The following is an 18,913-nucleotide window of genomic DNA, read 5'->3' as shown; positions in this document are numbered from 1 at the left end:
GTGTCATGATTTGAAGCCACAGTAAGTAACACTTTGCCCTTTAACTTTACAACTTCACATTATCCAAATGTTCATTACTGATGTTCTTCATTAGCATAAACCCAATATTCTAAATTTCATTTCAGCAGCTCAGGAGAATTACTTTATTACAGATGCTGAATGCAGGAATCACTGCTCAGATCTGGGAATACACTGTCAAATTATTCATGATTCACAGAAGCCAAGGCTGCATTTATAAGGTTCATTTATTTAAATTATACTCTAGGCAGTGAAAAGATTACACTGGTATTTCATATCACAATCTACACACCTTCCCTAGGATTCTTAATGTTACCTAGGTGAGGTTACGGTTCTGCCCTCCAATACTGAAAACACAAGTACAAGTATTAAAATAGTGCCTTGGTCCCTGCAAATCATGCCAGAGGTCACTGCAGAGTAAGTACACATAATAGGTGCACTAGAATTAAAGAGGAGCTTATTCAAGTAACATGCTGTCCCAGCAAGAAACCTCAACTAGAAGACCATCTTGTGAACAGGACAGTAAGATGCCACACAGTACACCCTTCACTTCTGGTATTCTTAGACAAAAATCTGTTTTCACAGGGCATGGAATGCCTACAGAAGGAGGTAGACTCAGCACACACTGCATTTCCCATCAACACTGCCCAGGCAAGGTGGGCTATCCAAAATTCTGCACATCTTTCTAAAGTCTGTTAACCTCGTAGTGACAAAGTTTGAAAGACACGAACTGTTCAAGCACTCTACCACCAACTATTAAAACAGAAAGCTCTAAACCATGTTCTTAAAGGGAAGGGAGGAAAGAAACAGAAATTGATTCTGCTGATGCCATAGAAAAAGGGTCAACAATGCCTAAAGACCACACCCAATCTGCTGCCTACTTTTGTAAAGTACTTGTGACAGAGACAACATGGTCCACAAGCCTAACACTGGCTGTTTACGGGGAAAATTTGCTGACCGCTTTCTAGAAGATCCTCTGTAATATTCCAAGTAGTATATCAAAGCCATAACAAAAGATGGCTATACTTCCCACAAAGAAATACTCTCTTTGCCCTTCCCTTTATGCCTTTTATTGGAAAGAAAGAGGCAGGCATTATGCCTAATGGTTAAGACTGCCTGGGACACCTGCATCCCCTATCAGAGTGCCTGGGTTCAAGTTCTAACTCCACTCAAATTCCAGCTTCCCACTAATGTGCATCCTGGGAGGCAGAAGATAATGACTCAAATGGCTGAGTGTTGCAGTCCATTTAAGAGCTGTGGATTGAGTTCCCAGCTCCTGGCCTCACCGTGATCCAGCTCTGGCTGTTGCACCTGGGAGGTAAACCAGCAGATGGGAGCTCACGCTCGCTGGCTGGCCCTCTCTCTCTCTCTCTCTCTTCACACACACACACACACACACAAATAAAAATTTTAATTTTAAAAATCCCATCTCCTGGGGCTGGCACTGTGGCATAGTGGGTAAAGCTGCCACCTACAACACCAGCATCACATATGGTCACTGTTTCCAGTCCTAGCTGCTCCACTTCCGATCCAGCTCCCTGCTAACAGCCTAGGAAAACAGGGAAAGATGGCCCAAGTGCTGGAGCACATACACCCACATGGATCAGAAGTTCCTGGCTTCACTGCAATGCAGCCCTGGCGGCTGTGGCCACCTGGGAATGAACCAGTGGATGGAAGACATCTCTATTTCCCTCTCTCTGTAACTCTCTCAAATAAATAAAAATAAATCTCTACAATCCTTATGTACCACCTAAAATCTATCATTCTTCTGAATTGATGGAATGGATATCTTAGGAATGGTCCTTATGAAAGGCTTCCAAGGCTGATGGAAAAGCTAAAGGAAGCACAGGGCAGAATATGGTGGCTGTCACTTAAGCAATCCCATATATTCCTTACAACTGTCTTATAATACCTATTTCTCACAAAAATGAATAATGCCTGGAGCAAAAGTGTAAAAACTTCCTAGAATGCTACACCTACTGCAATCAAATAAAGCAATCTGCCTCAAATCACATCACCCTACACCAAACTGTAATTTAAAAAACAAAACCAGGATTAGAACGTTAATATCTACAGAGCACAACTGATTACACTAAAAGCCTAAATGATCCCCGAGTGCAGAGTTTGAGTCATTCAGGAATTGTGAAAACAGTTGCTGAACTAAAACAAATAGCTCAGCGTCTCTCAAAAGCCCCAACCCCCAGTTCTGCACCAGCTCTGCCTGTACATACTCTCTCTGAGATGGCATTGGAAACATGGCAGTCAGATCTTTTGCTTTGGGGAGCATGGCTGACTGACAGTGCCAGCTGCCATCCCTCTAGACCCACCACTGAAAAAGTCATACCTCCCCTGAGCTGCTCAGTTAGACTAAGCTCACTGCAGTACAGCAGTTGACCTCTTATCCACAGTTTTCCCTTCCCCAATTCAAATTTATCAAATGGAAAGTTCCAGAATTCAAACATAAATTTTAAGTTATTTTTATTACAGTGTATTATTATAACTGTTCTCATTACTGCTAGTGTGCCTTTTAACTTAAAGGTCACCACAGGGATATATTTAAAAAGTATAGTGTAGAAGCCAGTGCTGTGGCATAGCAGGCAAAGCCACCACCCACAGTGCTGGCATCCCATATGGGCACCGGTTCAAGACCCGGCTGCTCCGCTTCCGATCCAGCTCTTAGCTATGGCCTGGGAAAGCAGTAGAAGATGGCCCAAGTCCTTGGGCCTCAGCACCCTCATGGGAAGACCCAGAGGAAGCTCCTGGCTCCTGGCTTCGGATCAGCATAGCTCCAGCCGTTGAGGCCAATTGGAGAGTGAACCAGCAGATAGAAGACCTTGCTCGCTCGCTCGCTCTCTCTCTGCCTCTCCTTACCTCTCTGTGTAACTCTACTTTCAAATAAACAAACAAATCTTAAAAAAAAAAAAAAAAAAAGACAGTGCAATATGGGACTCAGTGCTATCCGTGGCTTCGAGCTTCACTGGGTTCTTGAAACACAGACCGTGTGGTTAAGACTCCTGTACTACTACTGCAAGCCCATTCCTGCATGTTAAGGGATCCTCTTATGGGCTATTCAGGAACAAGAACTCATCAGCCTAGGTGAAGCTTTCTTAGAACTAGGTCAGTCTGAAAACCTTGCTACCTGCTTCTCCTTCCCCTCCCTATTCCCCTTCTTTCTCCTTCATTCTTTACAGGCATTTGCCCCCAGTAAATCTCCACAGCATCCAACCCCACTTCAGTATCTGCTTCTCAGAGTACACCTGGATTAACGTCTCCAACTGATCCCTTAGCCTCCAGACCTTTCACAGCTCCTATACAGTCTCTAATTGTACCCCAGAGACTGCACTGCTTCCAGATATAGTTTCTAAGCACAACCTCTTCATGCATTTCCTACTGTTGCTCTAACAAATTGTCACAGTGTCTTAACACAAATGGCACTTTACAGTTCTGAAGGACAGAAGTTCAACACAAATGCCACTTGGCTAAAGTCACAGTGTTGGCAGCACTGCATTCTGTCTGCACGCTGCCCGCCCCTAGTGGGGAGTCCATTTCCTTACCTGTTCCACCTTCCAGAGGCACCCAGATGCCTTGGCTATGCTACCTTCCATCTTTAAAGCCAACAAAGGGCAGCCACTCTTTCCCATATCAAATCACTCAATGATTCCTGCGCCTCCCTCTTCTTCCTCTTTTAAGGAGGCCTGTAATTACACTGAGCCCACCAAGATAATCAGGATAATCACCCTGCTTTAAGGTCAGCTGATAAGCAATCTTAATTACTTTTTGCCATCTTAACATAGGCAACAGTTTCCAGAATAAGGTGCAGACATCTTGAGGCCACCAATCTGCATACCACAGCCCCCAAAATTATTCACAATCCACTTCCAACCCTCTTCTCCAAGCCCATCTGAAGCCAGTTCAGGAGCACATGCAACACTCCAAGGAGTATAATGCCGTGTTCAAAAAGCTCATGGAAAAAATGGAACAAAGAGTTAAATTTTATTTTGGTGCAAAAATTTTGTTAAATCTATGCAGTTTCTTTATAACATGAACTATCCCTACACTTTTTAAAGACCACTTGTATTTCCTTCCTTAAAGAACACCATGGATTTTTACTTTTCGTTTTATACCCTCATGTTGCTACCTCGCTCAGAATGTCCTTGCCAATTTTTCCATCTCCTAAACTCATCCTTCAAGAATTAGCTCCACTCACAGCTACCACAAATTGCTGGACAGTTTGTGGCCTGCACAAAGGCATCTGGTAAGGATGAAGTGCAGGGGTTGAAATCTAGCCCACATTCAGCTCCCAAAGTCAGGTTTGAGGCTGCAACCACCAAGAAGAACAGCAAACCTAAGAAGACAGGTTTGTTTTCTAATGCATCTGATCAGAAGCACCTTAAATGATAACTCATACTTTTTTCCTCTAATTACACCATCGTCCAACTCCAACCCACTGAGTTACCTATTTACTACTATAATGTTTTAAACATATTTAATTTGTCAAAAAGTTATCAACCTCTCCCCATTTCACCAAAGTTCCCTTGGGACCTGGACATGTATTTTTTTTTCTATGCACATTTACATAGACCTTAACAAGCAACTGTCAAATTATTTCAAAAAGTTTCTGAGTCAAGTTGTTCACTATTTCAATTTTAGTATATGTGCTGCCGAAGCGAGCACGAAGTTGTTCACTATTTCACCAGTGAGTCTACTGAGTACCTCCTGTGTACCAAGGCGCTGTAATAAGCTTTATGCACAAGAGCTACCACCAGAGGAGCCATTCAGTGAGGGTCTGCACCTTGATGCCATGCAGAACAACCTGTTATTCCAATGATCATATCTAGCATTGCTAGCCCTGGCAAGTGATTCCACATTGTAGTTATTTCTTGACCAAATCTGCAGAGAATATTTCTAACATTTAAAATAGAAAACAAAAATAGAGCAGTGCAGGGGCGGGGGGTGGGTATGGATGGAGGGTGCTTCTTCAACTTATTGAAAAGATTTGGATTTATACATTTGTTTACAAATGTAATGCCGTATAGCAGTTTGAAGCCCTGGTACCAGATCTAGACTACTGGGCTACAACTCCTTTCTTCATTTACCACTTGCTTAATGTAGTTAAAAGGACATTCCTTAGAACAATTAAATTTTAAATTTAGTAGAGTTTAATTGAGCAAAACAAAACCACAATTTGAGAACAGTCCAGCTCCCAAAACCAGCCAATATGGCGATGAGACAGCATTTATAGAAAAACAGGACAGGGGACAGTGTTATGCATAACAACGGGTTAAGACGCCACCTGCAATGCCAGCACCCCACATGGATGCCAGTTTGGGTCCCAGCTGCTCCACTTTCAATCCAGCTCCCTGCTAATGTGCCTGGGAAAGCAGCAAAAGATGGCCAAAGTCCTTGGGCCTTTGCACCTATTTGGGCAATGTGGATGAAGATCCTGGCTCCAAGCTTTGGCCTGGCACAGTTCCAGTCATTGCAGCAATTTGGGCAGAAAACCAGCAGATGGAAGACTGATCAATCTCTTTCTCTTCCTCTTTCTCTGCTAATTCTACCTTTCAAATAAATAAATCTTTAAAAAAAAAAAAAAAAGGGAGGGCCAGGGGAAGGGGAAGGGGGAGGGGAAGAGGATGGGAAAGGGAAGGAAAGAAAAAAAGGGCCAGCATTGTGTTATAGGGGGTAAAAGCAGCCACCAGCAATGCCAGCACCCCATACAGGCGCCAGTTTGTGCCCTGGCTGCTTCACTTTCAATCCAACTCCCTGCTAAAGGCCTGGAAAAAGCAACAGAAGATGGCCCAAGAGCTTGAGTACCTACTACCCAAGTGGGGATCTAGAAGAAGCTCCTTGCTCCAGCCTGGGCATTGCAGCCATCTGAGCCAGCGGATGGAAGATCTCTCTCTCTCTCTCTCTCTCTCTCTGTGTCTCTTCCTTTCTCTGTAACTCGGAGGGAAGGAGGGTGGGAGAGAAAAAGGGAGGAAGGGAGGAGAGACAGAAATATAGGAGAAACAGAAAACACCTTGTGACCAGTGCTATGGTGTGGAAGATTAAGCCTCCGCCTGCAGTGTCAGCATCCTATATGGGCACCAGGTCAAGTCCCAGTTGCTTTACTTCCAATCCAGTTCCCAACTAATGTGCCCGGAAAAGCAACAGAAGATGGCCCAAGTACCTGGGCCTCTGCACCCACATGGGAGCCTCAGAAGAAGCTCTTGGATCCTGGCTTTGGCCTGGCGGAGCCCTGATTACGGCAGCCATATGGGGAATGAACCAGTGAAAGGAAGATCTCTCTCTCTCTCTCTCTCTCTCTCTCTGGCTCTCCTTCTCTATAATTCTTTCAAATAAATACATCTTTAAAAAAATATAAAAAATTCTAGCTCAAACAACCAGTTATTGGTTACAGTTTACCCAGTTAACTGTTTGTAGCTTCATTAGTTAATTGGCTCAGGGCCCTCTGCAACCAACCAAAGCTCACTTACTATAATCAAACTCTGTATTTGGTCTGTTGGTCCAGTGCAGGTGCCCACTCCAAATCCATGCCTTCTACAAAATACTGTTTTACAACCTTGTACAAATTCATCGTCAGTAACAAAAATAAATTCAAAAGACTGTGAGGATATGGCAAGTCAACATAGATAAAGGTTGGGAAATGTTAGTTAATTATAAAAATAAGTGACCAAAAAGAAGGAACTGAAACTACCAACCAGTCTCTAGGAAGAGCAAAGGTGAGTAGACACTTCCCACTGACAATGGTTATACTTAGGATTTTTTGACCTTGCAATGTTGCCAAAGCAACATATATTCAGTAGAAACTGTACTTCAAATTTTAAATTTTGATCTTTTCACAGGCTAGTAATAGGTGGTAAGATACTCCCCTTTGATGCTAGGCAGGGCAGGGGCAGCAAGCCACAGCTTTCAGTCAACCATAGGATTACAGATCACAGCCGGCGCCGCGGCTCAGTAGGCTAATCCTCTGCCTTGTGGCGCCGGCACACCGGGTTCTAGTCCCGGTCGGGGCACCGATCCTGTCCCGGTTGCCCTTCTTCCAGGCCAGCTCTCTGCTGTGGCCAGGGAGTGCAGTGGAGGATGGCCCAAGTCCTTGGGCCCTGCACCCCATGGGAGACCAGGAGAAGCACCTGGCTCCTGCCATTGGATCAGCGCGGTGCAACGGCCGCAGCGCGCCTACCGCGGCGGCCATTGGAGGGTGAACCAACGGCAAAAAGGAAGACCTTTCTCTCTATCTCTCTCTCTCACTGTCCACTCTGCCTGTCAAAAAAAAAAAAAAAAAAAAGATTACAGATCACAAGGAACATAACTGATACTCTTCAGTGGACCACGTTTGGTAGGTTATGTGTCCTAAATACATTTTCAACTTACAAAGGGTTTATTGCAACATAACCCCATCACTGTAAATCAAAAAACATCTCCACAATACTGGTCTTTGATCTTGAGGTTCATGATATAGTAAAAGATAAGAAGTTCAATAAAGAAAGCAATTATATAGGTAGGTGGTAAGTGCTGTAATAAAAAAATTAACAAAATACTACAGATGCACAGTAGTCATAACTCTGCCTGGGAGGTCATGAAGAGAAGTCTGAGGTAAATCTGGAAAGTTGACTACATCGGGGCTGGCGCCGTGGCACCGTGGGCTGACGCCCTGGCCTGGAGTGCCGACATCCCATGGGCACCAGTTCAAGACCCGGCTGCTCCACTTCCGATCCAGCTCTCTGCTGTGGCCTGGAAAAGCAGTAGAGGATGGCCCAAGTCCTTGGGCCCCTGCACCCGTGTGGGAGACCCAGAAGAAGCTCCTGGCTTCAGATTGGCACAGCTCCGGCCGTTGTAGCCATCTGGGGAGTGAACCATCAGATGGAAGACCTCTCTCTCTGCGTCTCCTCTTTCTGTGTAACTCTGACTTTCAAATAAATAAATAAATCTTTAAAAAAGAAAAAAAAAAGAAAGTTGACTACATCAAGTGCCAGGCCAAGAAGCACCAAGGAGGATGGCCAATTCACCGCAAGTTACTCCTCCATGTACGCCTATTACGTATTAGTTGGTTTACACACATTATCTCATTTGAGCCTTATAACACTCTAGTAGTTAATAATCACTGCTGAAATGAGGAAACTGAGACTCAGAGATGAGAACAAACTGTCCCTAAAAAGCCTGCAAAGCTTTCAAGAGAAACACCTGCTGAGTCTGTCTCAAGAGTGTCACCTAGCCTTTTTGCCCCTTTCCCTTTGCCCTTCTTCTTCCTCACTGCCCTGAATCCCCTTCAGGCCACCCGCCCCATGCTTCCTGGCCTGCATGCTCCCCATGTGATGGCTCCTGGTACTCGTTATGAATCCAGATTTTCCTTTCTCTTTTGGATAGGGCCCTCACTCTGCTATGCATTTCTCTCACTAAATAAAAAGCTTAAAACTTAAAAAAAAGAGTGTCACATACAGAGTGATAATCTCATCCACCATATCTTGGGTGATGTGTACACACAGTCTGTTTCACCTCAGTCAGCTGTTGCAACCTTACGTGATCTTTTGTTCTTTTTTATTCAAAAGATTTATTTACTTATTTGAAAGTCAGAGTTAGAGAATCTTCCATCCACTGGTTCACCCTCCAAATAGCTACAACAGCCAGAGCTGCACCAATCCAAAGCCAGAAGCCTGGAACGTCTTCAAGGTCTCTCACGTGGGTGCAGGGGCCCAAAGACTTGAGCCACTTCCACTGCTTTCGCAGGTACATTGGAAGGGAAATAGAGCAGCAGGGAATCAAACTGGTACCCATAGGATGCTGGCATTGCAGACCGCGGCTTAACCTGCTACACCACAGCGCCTACTCCAATTCTTTGATCTTTTTCTGTAGATTTCTTTATATCTATTCCCAGAAATGCCCTTCTTACAATTTATCAGTAGCCTTTTTTTCTGCATGTCCTGACTCTGAAGATATTTGTAAACTCTCATGCTCTAAAAACAGTAATTTCCAACCTGCGAGGAATTTGACCCTGCTATCCAAAACCCACTATTTTGGGCCAAGCCAAACTACATTCATTGTGTATTGATAAAGGAAAATTGACTGTCATGGAATAAATAAATTCTTACTAAAATGTGACCACTCTGGAATATTCCCCAAGACACCTTAAAAGGCCCTGAGTTTGTGTCTCACAGGCCTAGTTCACTCATATTCTGCCCTGAGTAAAACTTAAATTAAAATTTATATAGTGCCTGATTATTTCTATATACAGAAGCATTAAAGAACTTGACTGGGGGCCAGCACTGTGGCGTAGCAGATAAAGCCACCTCCTGCAGTGCCAGCATCCCATATAGGCACCTGGTCGAGCCCTGGCTACACCACTTCTGATCCAGCTCTCTGCTATGGTCTGGGAAAGCAGTGGAAGATGGCCCAAGTCTTTGGGCCCCTCCACCCATGTGGGAGAACCAGGAGAAGCTCCTGGCTCCTGGCTTCAGGTCGGCTCAGTTCCAGCCACTGCAGCCATCTGAGGAGTGAACCAGTAGATGGAAGGCCTCTCTCTCTCTGCCTCTGCCACTCTGTAGCTCTGCCCTTCAAATAAATAAATAAATAAATCTTTAAAAAAACTTGGCTAGGTTGTAGGTTAAGCCTGTCTGTGCCACCAGCATCCCACATGGTACCAGTTCAAGTCTTTGCTGCTCCACTTTCAATTCAGCTCCCTGCTAATAGCCTGGGAAAGAAGTGGAAGGTGGTCCAAGTCCTTGGGGCCCTGCACACATGCGGAAGACTAGGAAGGCACTTCTGGCTCCTGGCTTCAGATCACCCTAGCTCCAGCCACTGCGGCCATTTGGGGAGTGAACCGGAGGATGGAAGACCTCTCTCTCTCTGTAACTCTACTTCTCAAATAAATAAATAAATCTTTCTAAAAAAGAAAAAAGGAAACTTGGTTAATGGGGTCAGTAGAGGCAGGGTACTGCAGCACAGCTGGTTAAGCCACCACCTGTGATACCCACATTTCCATTTCAGAGTATCTGATTCAAGTCTCAGCTCTTCCACTTTGGATCCAAGTCCTTCCTAATATGCCTGTGAAGCACTGTCACTCTACCTTTTTATTTTTTTTAAGATAGATTTATTTGAAAGGCAGAGTACAGAGATAGAGAAGGAGAGACAGAGAGATCTTTCAACTGCTAGTTCACTCCCCAAATGGCCACAACAGCCAGAGCTGGGCCAGGCTGAAGCCAAGAGCCAGGAGCTTCATCTGGGTCTCACACATAAGTGCAGGAGTCCAAAGACTCGGGCCATCCTCCACTGCTTTCTCAGGCACATTGGCAGGGAACTAGATTGGAAGAGGAGTCAAACCAGTGCCCATATGGGATGCTGGCATCACAGGCAGAGGCTTAACCCACTACACCACAATGCCTGCCCCTGGAATGATTTTTTTTTTTTTTTTTTTTTTTTTTTTTACTTATTTACTTGAGAAGTAGAGTTATAGAGAGAGGGAGAGACAGAGAGAAAGGTCTTCCATCCACTGGTTCACTCCCCAAATGGCTACAAAAGCCAGAGCTGAGCTGATCCAAAACCAGGAGCCAGGAGCTTCTGAGTCTCCAAAGGGGTGCAGGGGCCCAAGGATTTGGACCATCTTCCACTGCTTCCCCAGGCCACAAGAAGAGAGCTGGATCAGAAGAGCAGTGGGACATGAACTGGGACCCATACAGGATGCAGGTGCTTTAGGCAGAGGTTTAGCCTACTATGCCACAGCGCTGGCCCCTAGAATGATTATTTCTAAGATGAAAACCCAATCATTTTACTTTAAAGCCCTTGATTCACAGCTACTTTCAGAAATATTGTCAATGACTGTTTACAGTCCTTGTCTCTTCCACTGAGGAACACTTTTTTTTTTCTTCACACTATTTGTTGAACTCTTAGAGTAGGGTTAACCTTATAATCATTAAGTAAACTGAAAGATCTCTTTAAAAAATTAAGAGTCAGAATAGAAAAGGGAGGGGGAAGAAGGGTTGGAGTGTGGGTGGAAGGAAGTATCATTATGTTCCTAAATCTGTATATATAAAATACATGAAACTTGTATAACTTAAATAAAATTAAAAAAAGAAAAAGACAAAGAAAAATTGTCAAACACCTTGATGTGTCAATATGTAGTCTACCTTTGAAAGAGTAAGTTGTCTATAGTTAAGTCTCACCTATGTCAGTAAAAGTATTGATTAGCCAAGTTTCTATCTTCATCTTTTTAAAGATTTATTGATTCAAAAGGTAGAGTGACAGGGTCAGCACTGTAACCCTCTTTCTCTGTCTCTCCTCCCTCTGTAACTCTACCTTTCAAAAATAATCTTTAAAAAAATCTTTAAAAAAAAAAAGGAAAAGGAAAAATCAGGATAGATTAGGGAGGTGTAAGGTCTAAAGGCAAAATTCCATCAGCTATCTGTTTTCAGTAATCAAAGTTTTGCTGCAATACAATATCTGTTTAGGTACTTCTATGGCAGTTTTTGTGTTACAAGGTCAGAAGTGGGTAGTTCTACCCTTGTGATCTGCAAAACCAAAACATTTATTATCATTTATAGAAAAAGTTTGCTAACCCCCATTGTTTAAGTAATAGCTAACACGATAATCAGGAAAGAGATGACAGGGCCTGAACCAGCTCCTAGTATTAGACATGGAGAAACACTTGAGAAATTTAATAGAAAAGATTGCTAGTGTGACTGGCTGGATATAAAATTGGGTAAGAGAAGTATCTAGGATTGTTCCTGGCTTTCTAGTTCAACAGTCTTCTTAAATGAAGGAGCTAATATCCAACTAAAAATTGGTTCCCAAATACACCGCCCTAATCTCTGGAATCTGTAAACATTAGCATAAACAGCAAAAGTGACTTTTCCAATGTGATTAAATTAAATATATTGAGATGGAGGTGCTATGCTGGGTTATTTGGTTGGGCCCTAAATGCAACTTTAAGTGTCCATATAAAAGCAGGACAGAATAGATTGAACATAAAACGTATCTTTGGAGACAGCGAGTTATGCAGCCACAAACCATGGAATGCTAGCAGCCCTGAGAAACTAAAAAAACAAGGAACAGATATTTCTTACAGTCTAGGGCAAAGGTGAGGAACATCCATCCTACTGGTTAGATAAGGCCAGGGTCATCGTTTGAAATGGCACAGTTAACTCAATTCAGGCAGGACTCGAAATCCAGTAAATCTATGGCAGACTAATTTTGAAGCTGTTTATTTTTTATGGCTGCAAATGCTATTCTAAATATCCAAGTGGTCTTTGGCAGAAAAATGATTCCCCACCCCTGTGCGGCAGTCTGGCCCTGCTGACACCTTGATTTCTGCCCAGGGAAGCTGATTTGAGACTTCTGGCCTCCAGAATTGCCAGGGAATAAATTTCTGTTATTTTAAGTTTTGTGGTAACTCATTACAATTGCAATAGAAAGCAATACAAATGCCAAAAAAATACATTGGATTAGGAATTCAAGAAGGGCTGCCGGTTTATGAAGGAAAAGATAAGGATGTGTGGCTGTTAATGTATCCTATGAGAAAACTAGGTGAAAACATCTAGGGCAGTCATAAATAAGAACACAAACTAGAAGAACTCTGGATAGAACACAATAAGGAATCACTGGTCCTCTGGAGAAGATTAAACAAGGGTTGAGACAACACTCTCTAAACCTGCATTTCTCATCCCTATAGCCTAAGCAATTCTAGTCACAATCCAAAATGAAACCTAACAGTAACTTACTTTATAATGGCTTCTTAAAGTGCTTTACTTATAATTTAACAGCTAATATATGGAACGTGTATCTGCGTCCAGCATCATCTCACTGAATCTCCCACAACAATTAATACAGCGGGTACATATTAACTTGTCTTTTAAAGAGAAAGAGAAGTGAACGCAGTAAGCAATTTGCCAGATCAAATCATGATCATCGGAACTCCAAAGTCCAGGCAAACGTTTATTTTTTTTACTGTTTGAAAGTCAGTTACAGAGAGACTGTCCATACGCTGGTTCACTCCCAAGATGGCTGTAATGGCCGGGGTTGAGCCAGACCAAAGCCAGGAGCCTTTTCTGGGTCTCCCATGTGGGTAGCAGGGTCACAAGCACTTGGACTATCTTCCACTGCTTTCCCAAGGCCATTAGCAGGGAGCTGGATTGGAAGTGGAGAAGCTAAAACAGGAACAGGTACCCATACAGGATGTCAGCACTGTGGGCAGTGGCTTTACCTGCTAAGCCACAAAGCCAGCCCCCAAGAAGTAAACTCTTAAATGCTAAGCTCTACTTTCTTAGTGTTGATCTCATTTAAAGGAAAGCTACACCACATGACATCCCAGGAATACTATACCTGTTAAATCCCTTATATAGTGTCACAGAAGGGAGCCGTCACTGAGAGGCAGAGCAGCATGGGAGAAAGCCAACAAATATGGGATTAGGGTGGAGAAGAACTGACAGTTCTGGTTGTTTGGGAAAAGAGGTCAAAGTGGTAACTACAGGGATACTCATCTGGGAGCTGCAGGGACAATGTGGGGATGACAGGGACATGAAGTAAATGGAGAAACGGAAATGGTCACAGGAATGAAGATGGATGAAGTTGAAGGACACAGTTTGGACTAACAGTGAAGAGGAGGGGAAGGTGCTGTGGACTAGCGGTAAAGGCGCTGCCTACTATCCCAGCATCCCATTTGGGATGTCCCAGCTACTTGCTATCCAGCTCCCTGCCAACAGCCTGGGAAAAGTAGCAAAAAATGGCCCAAATTTTTGGGTCCTGGCCACCCCGCTGGGAGACCCAAATGAAGCTCCTGGTTCCTGGCTTCCACCTGGCCTAGTCCTGGTCCCTGCTGCCATCTAGGGAGTAAACCAGCAGATGGAGATCTCACTCGTGCACTGTCTCTCCCACTCTTTCAAATAAATAAATCTTAAAAATAATAATACGGCTGGCGCTGAAGCATAGGAGGTTAACCCCTCCACCTGCAACAGGAGAATCCCATTTGGGCACCAGTTCATGTCGTGGCAGCTCCTCTTCCAATCCAGCTCTCTGCTTACAAGGAAAACAGTGCTTGACCCCTGCACCCAGGTGGGAGACACAGAAGAATCACCTGGCTCCCGGCTTTGGTGTGGCCCAACTCCAGCTGTTGTGACCATTTGGGGAGTGAAGCAGAGGATGGAAGACCTCTCTCTCCAACCTCCCCCCCGCTCTTTCCCTCTCTCTCTTTCCCTCTCTCTGTAACTCAGCCTTCAGATAAATAAAGTCCTTTAAAAAAAAAAAATAGTGAAGAGCAAAGGCTTTGGAATTAGACATGGGTCTAGGTTCCAATTCCACAGGACCTATACTAAGTATGTGGGAGTTTGGAACAGTTTCTTACCCTTCCGGAGCCTCAATTTTCACATCTGTAAAATGGGAATATTAAGATTTATCCCTCAGATCAAGTCAAAGAACTAAAATAAAGAGCACAGTGAGTGCTACGAATGTAGGTATCTTACTCCACTATTGTCATGAGTAACAGTGCTATGAATATTATTTTAACTATCAGAGCATTAGTCTCCCTTCCCTTAAACACCACTGCATTCCCAGCCTTTTTTCGAGAACAGTGTGATGACTAAGAGTGGCCATGGTACTGAGGAGAGATGTGGGTGGTGGAACCCAGCAGACTAGCCACGGGGCCTCCACAGGGACCCCCACTCCCTTCTCCGGCCTACCAGTCTGCTTCCCAGGCACAGGTGCGCGCCCTCCCCTCTGAAGCCCATCGCGTCGCCACGTTGTCCGCCGGCCGGCCCACCCGCGCCCCTCCCCAGCTCCAGCCTCACCTTCTCGTAGTTCTGAATTAGGCGGCTGATACCCTCGCGCTCGACCTGCCACTCGGGCTTCTTCAGCTTCTTCCTCAACTGCTTCTTCTGGTTCTGCCTATGGCTGTGTTTTTTCTTCCAGCGATTAAAACTCCGCACCGGGTCGGGTCGCGCTCCCGAACCCCGGTGCTCGGCAGGTTTGCCCATCGCAGTGGCAACAGCACGGAGACCCCAGACACTAGAAATCAGGGCCAGGCGGAGGAGCAGCACGGAGAGGACACGGAACCAGCGTGGGGAAAGCGCACAGAGGCGCATGCGCGAGTTCAGGAGCCCGTCCCCGTGCTTTTGAAACCGGGGCACGCGCCAATGATGTCAAGGCAAAACTGAGCTCTGATTGGTGACTTGGCTTCCGCAGGGAGGGGCAGGATGGGGGGGGATAGGGCGGAGCGATCCGAGAAAGAGGGCGGGCCGAGAGGCCGCAGGAGCACGCCGGCTCTTTAAAAGGACGCATGCGCGGTGGCTGCCGCTACTATTTTGGTGCCGTTCTGCTGAATATTTAAGGACTGGGTTCGAACTTCGGAGAGCGTTCTGTAGCACGCGCGTATATAGGCGCAATCTATGAATTGTAGTTGTGATCTCCGTTTTGCATATTCAGGACCAAGGAGCCGAAAGGGTCTATGAAAAGCGAACAGCTGGTTAATAACTTCTAATTTCTGTCCACTTCAGTGCACCTCTTTAGGAATAAAAATGAACTATGCCCTCTGAGTTTGCGATTTCCTCCGGGTCCTTGAAACAAGCTGGACATGGCGAGGGAACATGAACACAGTCTAAATGAATTTGCCTCAAAATGCTAGGATAATGATAATACGTGAAGAAATAATATAAATAATATTTGGAAATTGGTCACTTGGGCAATTTGGCATTCAGTTAATTTGTTTTTTTTTATTTTTATTTATTTATTTATTTATTTATTTATTAGATTTGTTTATTTGAAAGAGAGAGAGAGCTCTTCCACCCACTGGCTCACTACTCAAAGGGCCACAAAGGCTGGAGCTGGACCAGGCCAGGGCCAGGAGCTTCTTCAGGGTCTTCCCACACAGGTACAAGGGCCCACGCACTTGGGCCATCTTCCACTGCTTTTCCAGACCATAAGCAGAGAGATATACAGGAAGCAGAGCAGCCAGGACAGGAACTGGTGACCGCATGGGATGCTGGAACTTCAGGCAGAGGCTTAGCCCATTACACCACAGCGTGACACCAAACCTACTCTTACATATGAAAGAATAGCAAAAGCCTACCAAACACCTGATAAAATCATTTAAAAGTTTTTTTTTTTTTTTTTTTTTTTGACAGGCAGAGTGGACAGTGAGAGAGAGACAGAGAGAAAGGTCTTCCTTTTCCGTTGGTTCACCCTCCAATGGCCGCCGCGGTAGGTGCGCTGCGGCTGGCGCACCGCGCTGATCCGAAGCCAGGAGCCAGGTGCTTCTTCTGGTCTCCCATGCCTGTGCAGGGCCCAAGGACTTGGGCCATCCTCCACTGCACTCCCTGGCCACAGCAGAGAGCTGGCCTGGAAGAGGGGCAACCGGGACAGAATCTGGCACTCCGACTGGGACTAGAACCCGGTGTGCCGGCGCTGCAAGGCGGAGGATTAGCCTGTAGAGCCACAGCGCCGGCCAGCAAATACATTTAAACTAAAAATGTTTTCATAAGGATACCTTTAGCTGCATTTGAAATAGTATTTGGTCTATTTATCTTTCAAAATATCAATAAATAATAAAGCACTCTTTAATGCCTCTAATTATTAATGGCAGGATAATCTCAGCTGGACTTTAATCTCATGCATTTTAAAACAACATAAAGGTTAGCTTAAGTAAATGTTTATTTCAGTGTATAGTTCTTGAATGATATAAAATTTTCAATAGTTTAAAAATATGTTTTTGAGGGCTGGCACTGTGGCATAGTGGATAAAGCCGCCACCTGCAGTGCTGGCGTCCCATATGGGCGCAGGTTCAAGTCCCACTGTTCCACTTCTGATCCAGCTCTCTGCTGTGCCCTGGGAAAGCAGTAGAAGATGGCCCGAGTCCTTGGGCCCCTGCACCAGTGTGGGAGACCTGGAAGAAGCTCCTGGCTTCTGGCTTCGGATCAACTCAGCTCTGGCTGTTGCTGCCATCTGGGGAGTGAACCATCAGATGGAAGACCTTTCTCTCTCTGCCTCTGCCTCTCTGTAACTCTGCCTTTCAAATAAATAAATAAATCTTTCAAAAAAATAAATAAATAAAAATATATTTGTGCTATATTTTTCATCATTAAGTTTTTTTTGTTGTTGTTTTGTTTTGTTTTTTTACTTTTTGACAGGCAGAGTGGACAGTGAGAGAGAGAGACAGAGAGAAAGGTCTTCCTTTTGCCGTTGGTTCACCCTCCAATGGCCGCCACAGCTGGCGCGCTGTAGCCGGCGCACCGCGCTGATCTGAAGCCAGGAGCCAGTTGCTTCTCCTGGTCTCCCATGGGGTGCAGGGCCCAAGCACTTGGGCCATCCTCCACTGCACTCCCTGGCCACAGCAGAGAGCTGGCCTGGAAGAGGGGCAACTGGGATAGAATCAGGCGCCCAAACCAGGACTAGAACCCGGTGTGCCGGCGCCGCAAGGCGAAGGATTAGCCTGTTGAGCCACGGCGTGGGCCTCATCATTAAGTTTAAAGAATGCCCAAAGAATTGGAGTGTTTTCTAATTGCTTTTTGTGAATCTTCCTGGCAAATCAGTTATGTTTTTATGTACATAAATTATAGCACTGACATATCTTTGACCTTCAAATTATGAATAATAATTATATTGTTTTTCTCACTATTAGAATCAGATTTAAATTTCTCAGATATCTATGAACAAGAAGATACTTTATTTTGTTGAGAGGAAATCATCTTTAATTTGCTACAATATCTTCACCTCAACACTATAGTATATAAAATTTTAGTTGGCCTACAGTATTTATTTTTTCCAGTTTTAATTTTCATACTGCTATAGAAAACTTCCTTGGAATTTACTTTGAACTCAAGCTTTAGTGAAGGTGTTATAAAATCAGGATTGTATCATTCCAAATCAAAAGATCTCTTTTCACTTTATTTTGGTTTTCATTCTGTGTTTATAAGGACTCTGCTAATATGTAGATTAGATCATTGTGCAGTTGTGTCATCTGCTGAACAACATCTATGCTTGCTTATAGAAATACTGGCTTTTTAAAATCCATGAATCTGCAAATAATGTGTTCTACTCTGGCACTTATAGAGGCTGAAACTAAAATATTTGAGCAATATTTTGCATTTTTGCTTATTCAGGTGATCAAATTATTTCATTCAATGTAATACGGCATTAGCTATCTGGTTTAATAGTTAGTTGTTCTCTAAATAAAGTCTCCATTCCAGCACCAACATTTGGCTGATGTGCTTTTTGATGTCCTTTAGATTTCTGAGTATATCTTTGCACTCATTTGCATTTTGTAGTTGATTTTGTTTTCATCTCTGGTTTTTGATAAACAGAACTTACTTCAAGGTACAATAAGGCAGACAGAATCTAGTATATTTTCTATATTTAAAATAACTTGTCTTTTGGGGACAGGACTGTGGCTCAATGGGTTAGTCCTCTGCCTGCAGTACCAGCATCTCATATGGGCACAGGTTCAAGTCCCGGCTGCTCCACTTCCTATCCAGCTCTCTGCTATGGCCTGGGAAAGCAGTAGAAAATGGCCAAATGGCACCATGGTGCAGTGGGTTAATCCTCCGCCTGTGGTGCCAGCATCCCAATATGGATGCTGGTTCTAGTCCCAGCTGCTCCTCTTCCAATCTAGCTCTCTGCTGTGGCCTAGGAAAGCAGTAGAAGATGGCCCAAGTCCTTGGGCCCCTACACCCAGGTGGAAAACCTGGAAGAAGCTCCTGGCTTCGGATTGGTGCAGCTCCGACTGTTGCAGCCTTTTGGGGAGTGAACCAACAGAAGGAAGACCTTTCTGTCTCTTCCTCTCACAGTATGTAACTCTACCTCTCAGGTAAATAAATAAAATCTTAAAAAAAAAAAAAAGAAGAAGAAGAAGAAGAAGAGGGGCCAGCACCATGGCTCACTAGGTTAATCATCAGCCTGTGGCGCCAGCATCCCATATGTG

General features: G+C 44.4%; 1 protein-coding gene across 1 annotated transcript in view; it reads right to left on the bottom strand.

The window, feature by feature from the left end:
* DDX10 (DEAD-box helicase 10) overlaps positions 1–15,091 on the bottom strand; it is a 305,207-nt gene extending 290,116 nt beyond the window's left edge. The window contains exon 1 of the mRNA XM_062196969.1: positions 14,790–15,091. Coding sequence (XP_062052953.1) covers positions 14,790–15,083 — 294 coding nt within the window. The 5' untranslated portion in view covers positions 15,084–15,091. The remainder of the gene's footprint in view (positions 1–14,789) is intronic.
* Positions 15,092–18,913: the final 3,822 nt, after the last annotated feature.

This window comes from Lepus europaeus, chromosome 7 (genome assembly GCF_033115175.1).
Source record: "Lepus europaeus isolate LE1 chromosome 7, mLepTim1.pri, whole genome shotgun sequence".
In the NCBI taxonomy this organism is placed as follows: domain Eukaryota; kingdom Metazoa; phylum Chordata; class Mammalia; order Lagomorpha; family Leporidae; genus Lepus; species Lepus europaeus.
Note: the sequence above shows the minus strand (reverse complement) of the source record. Positions and strands in the feature narration are given on the sequence as shown.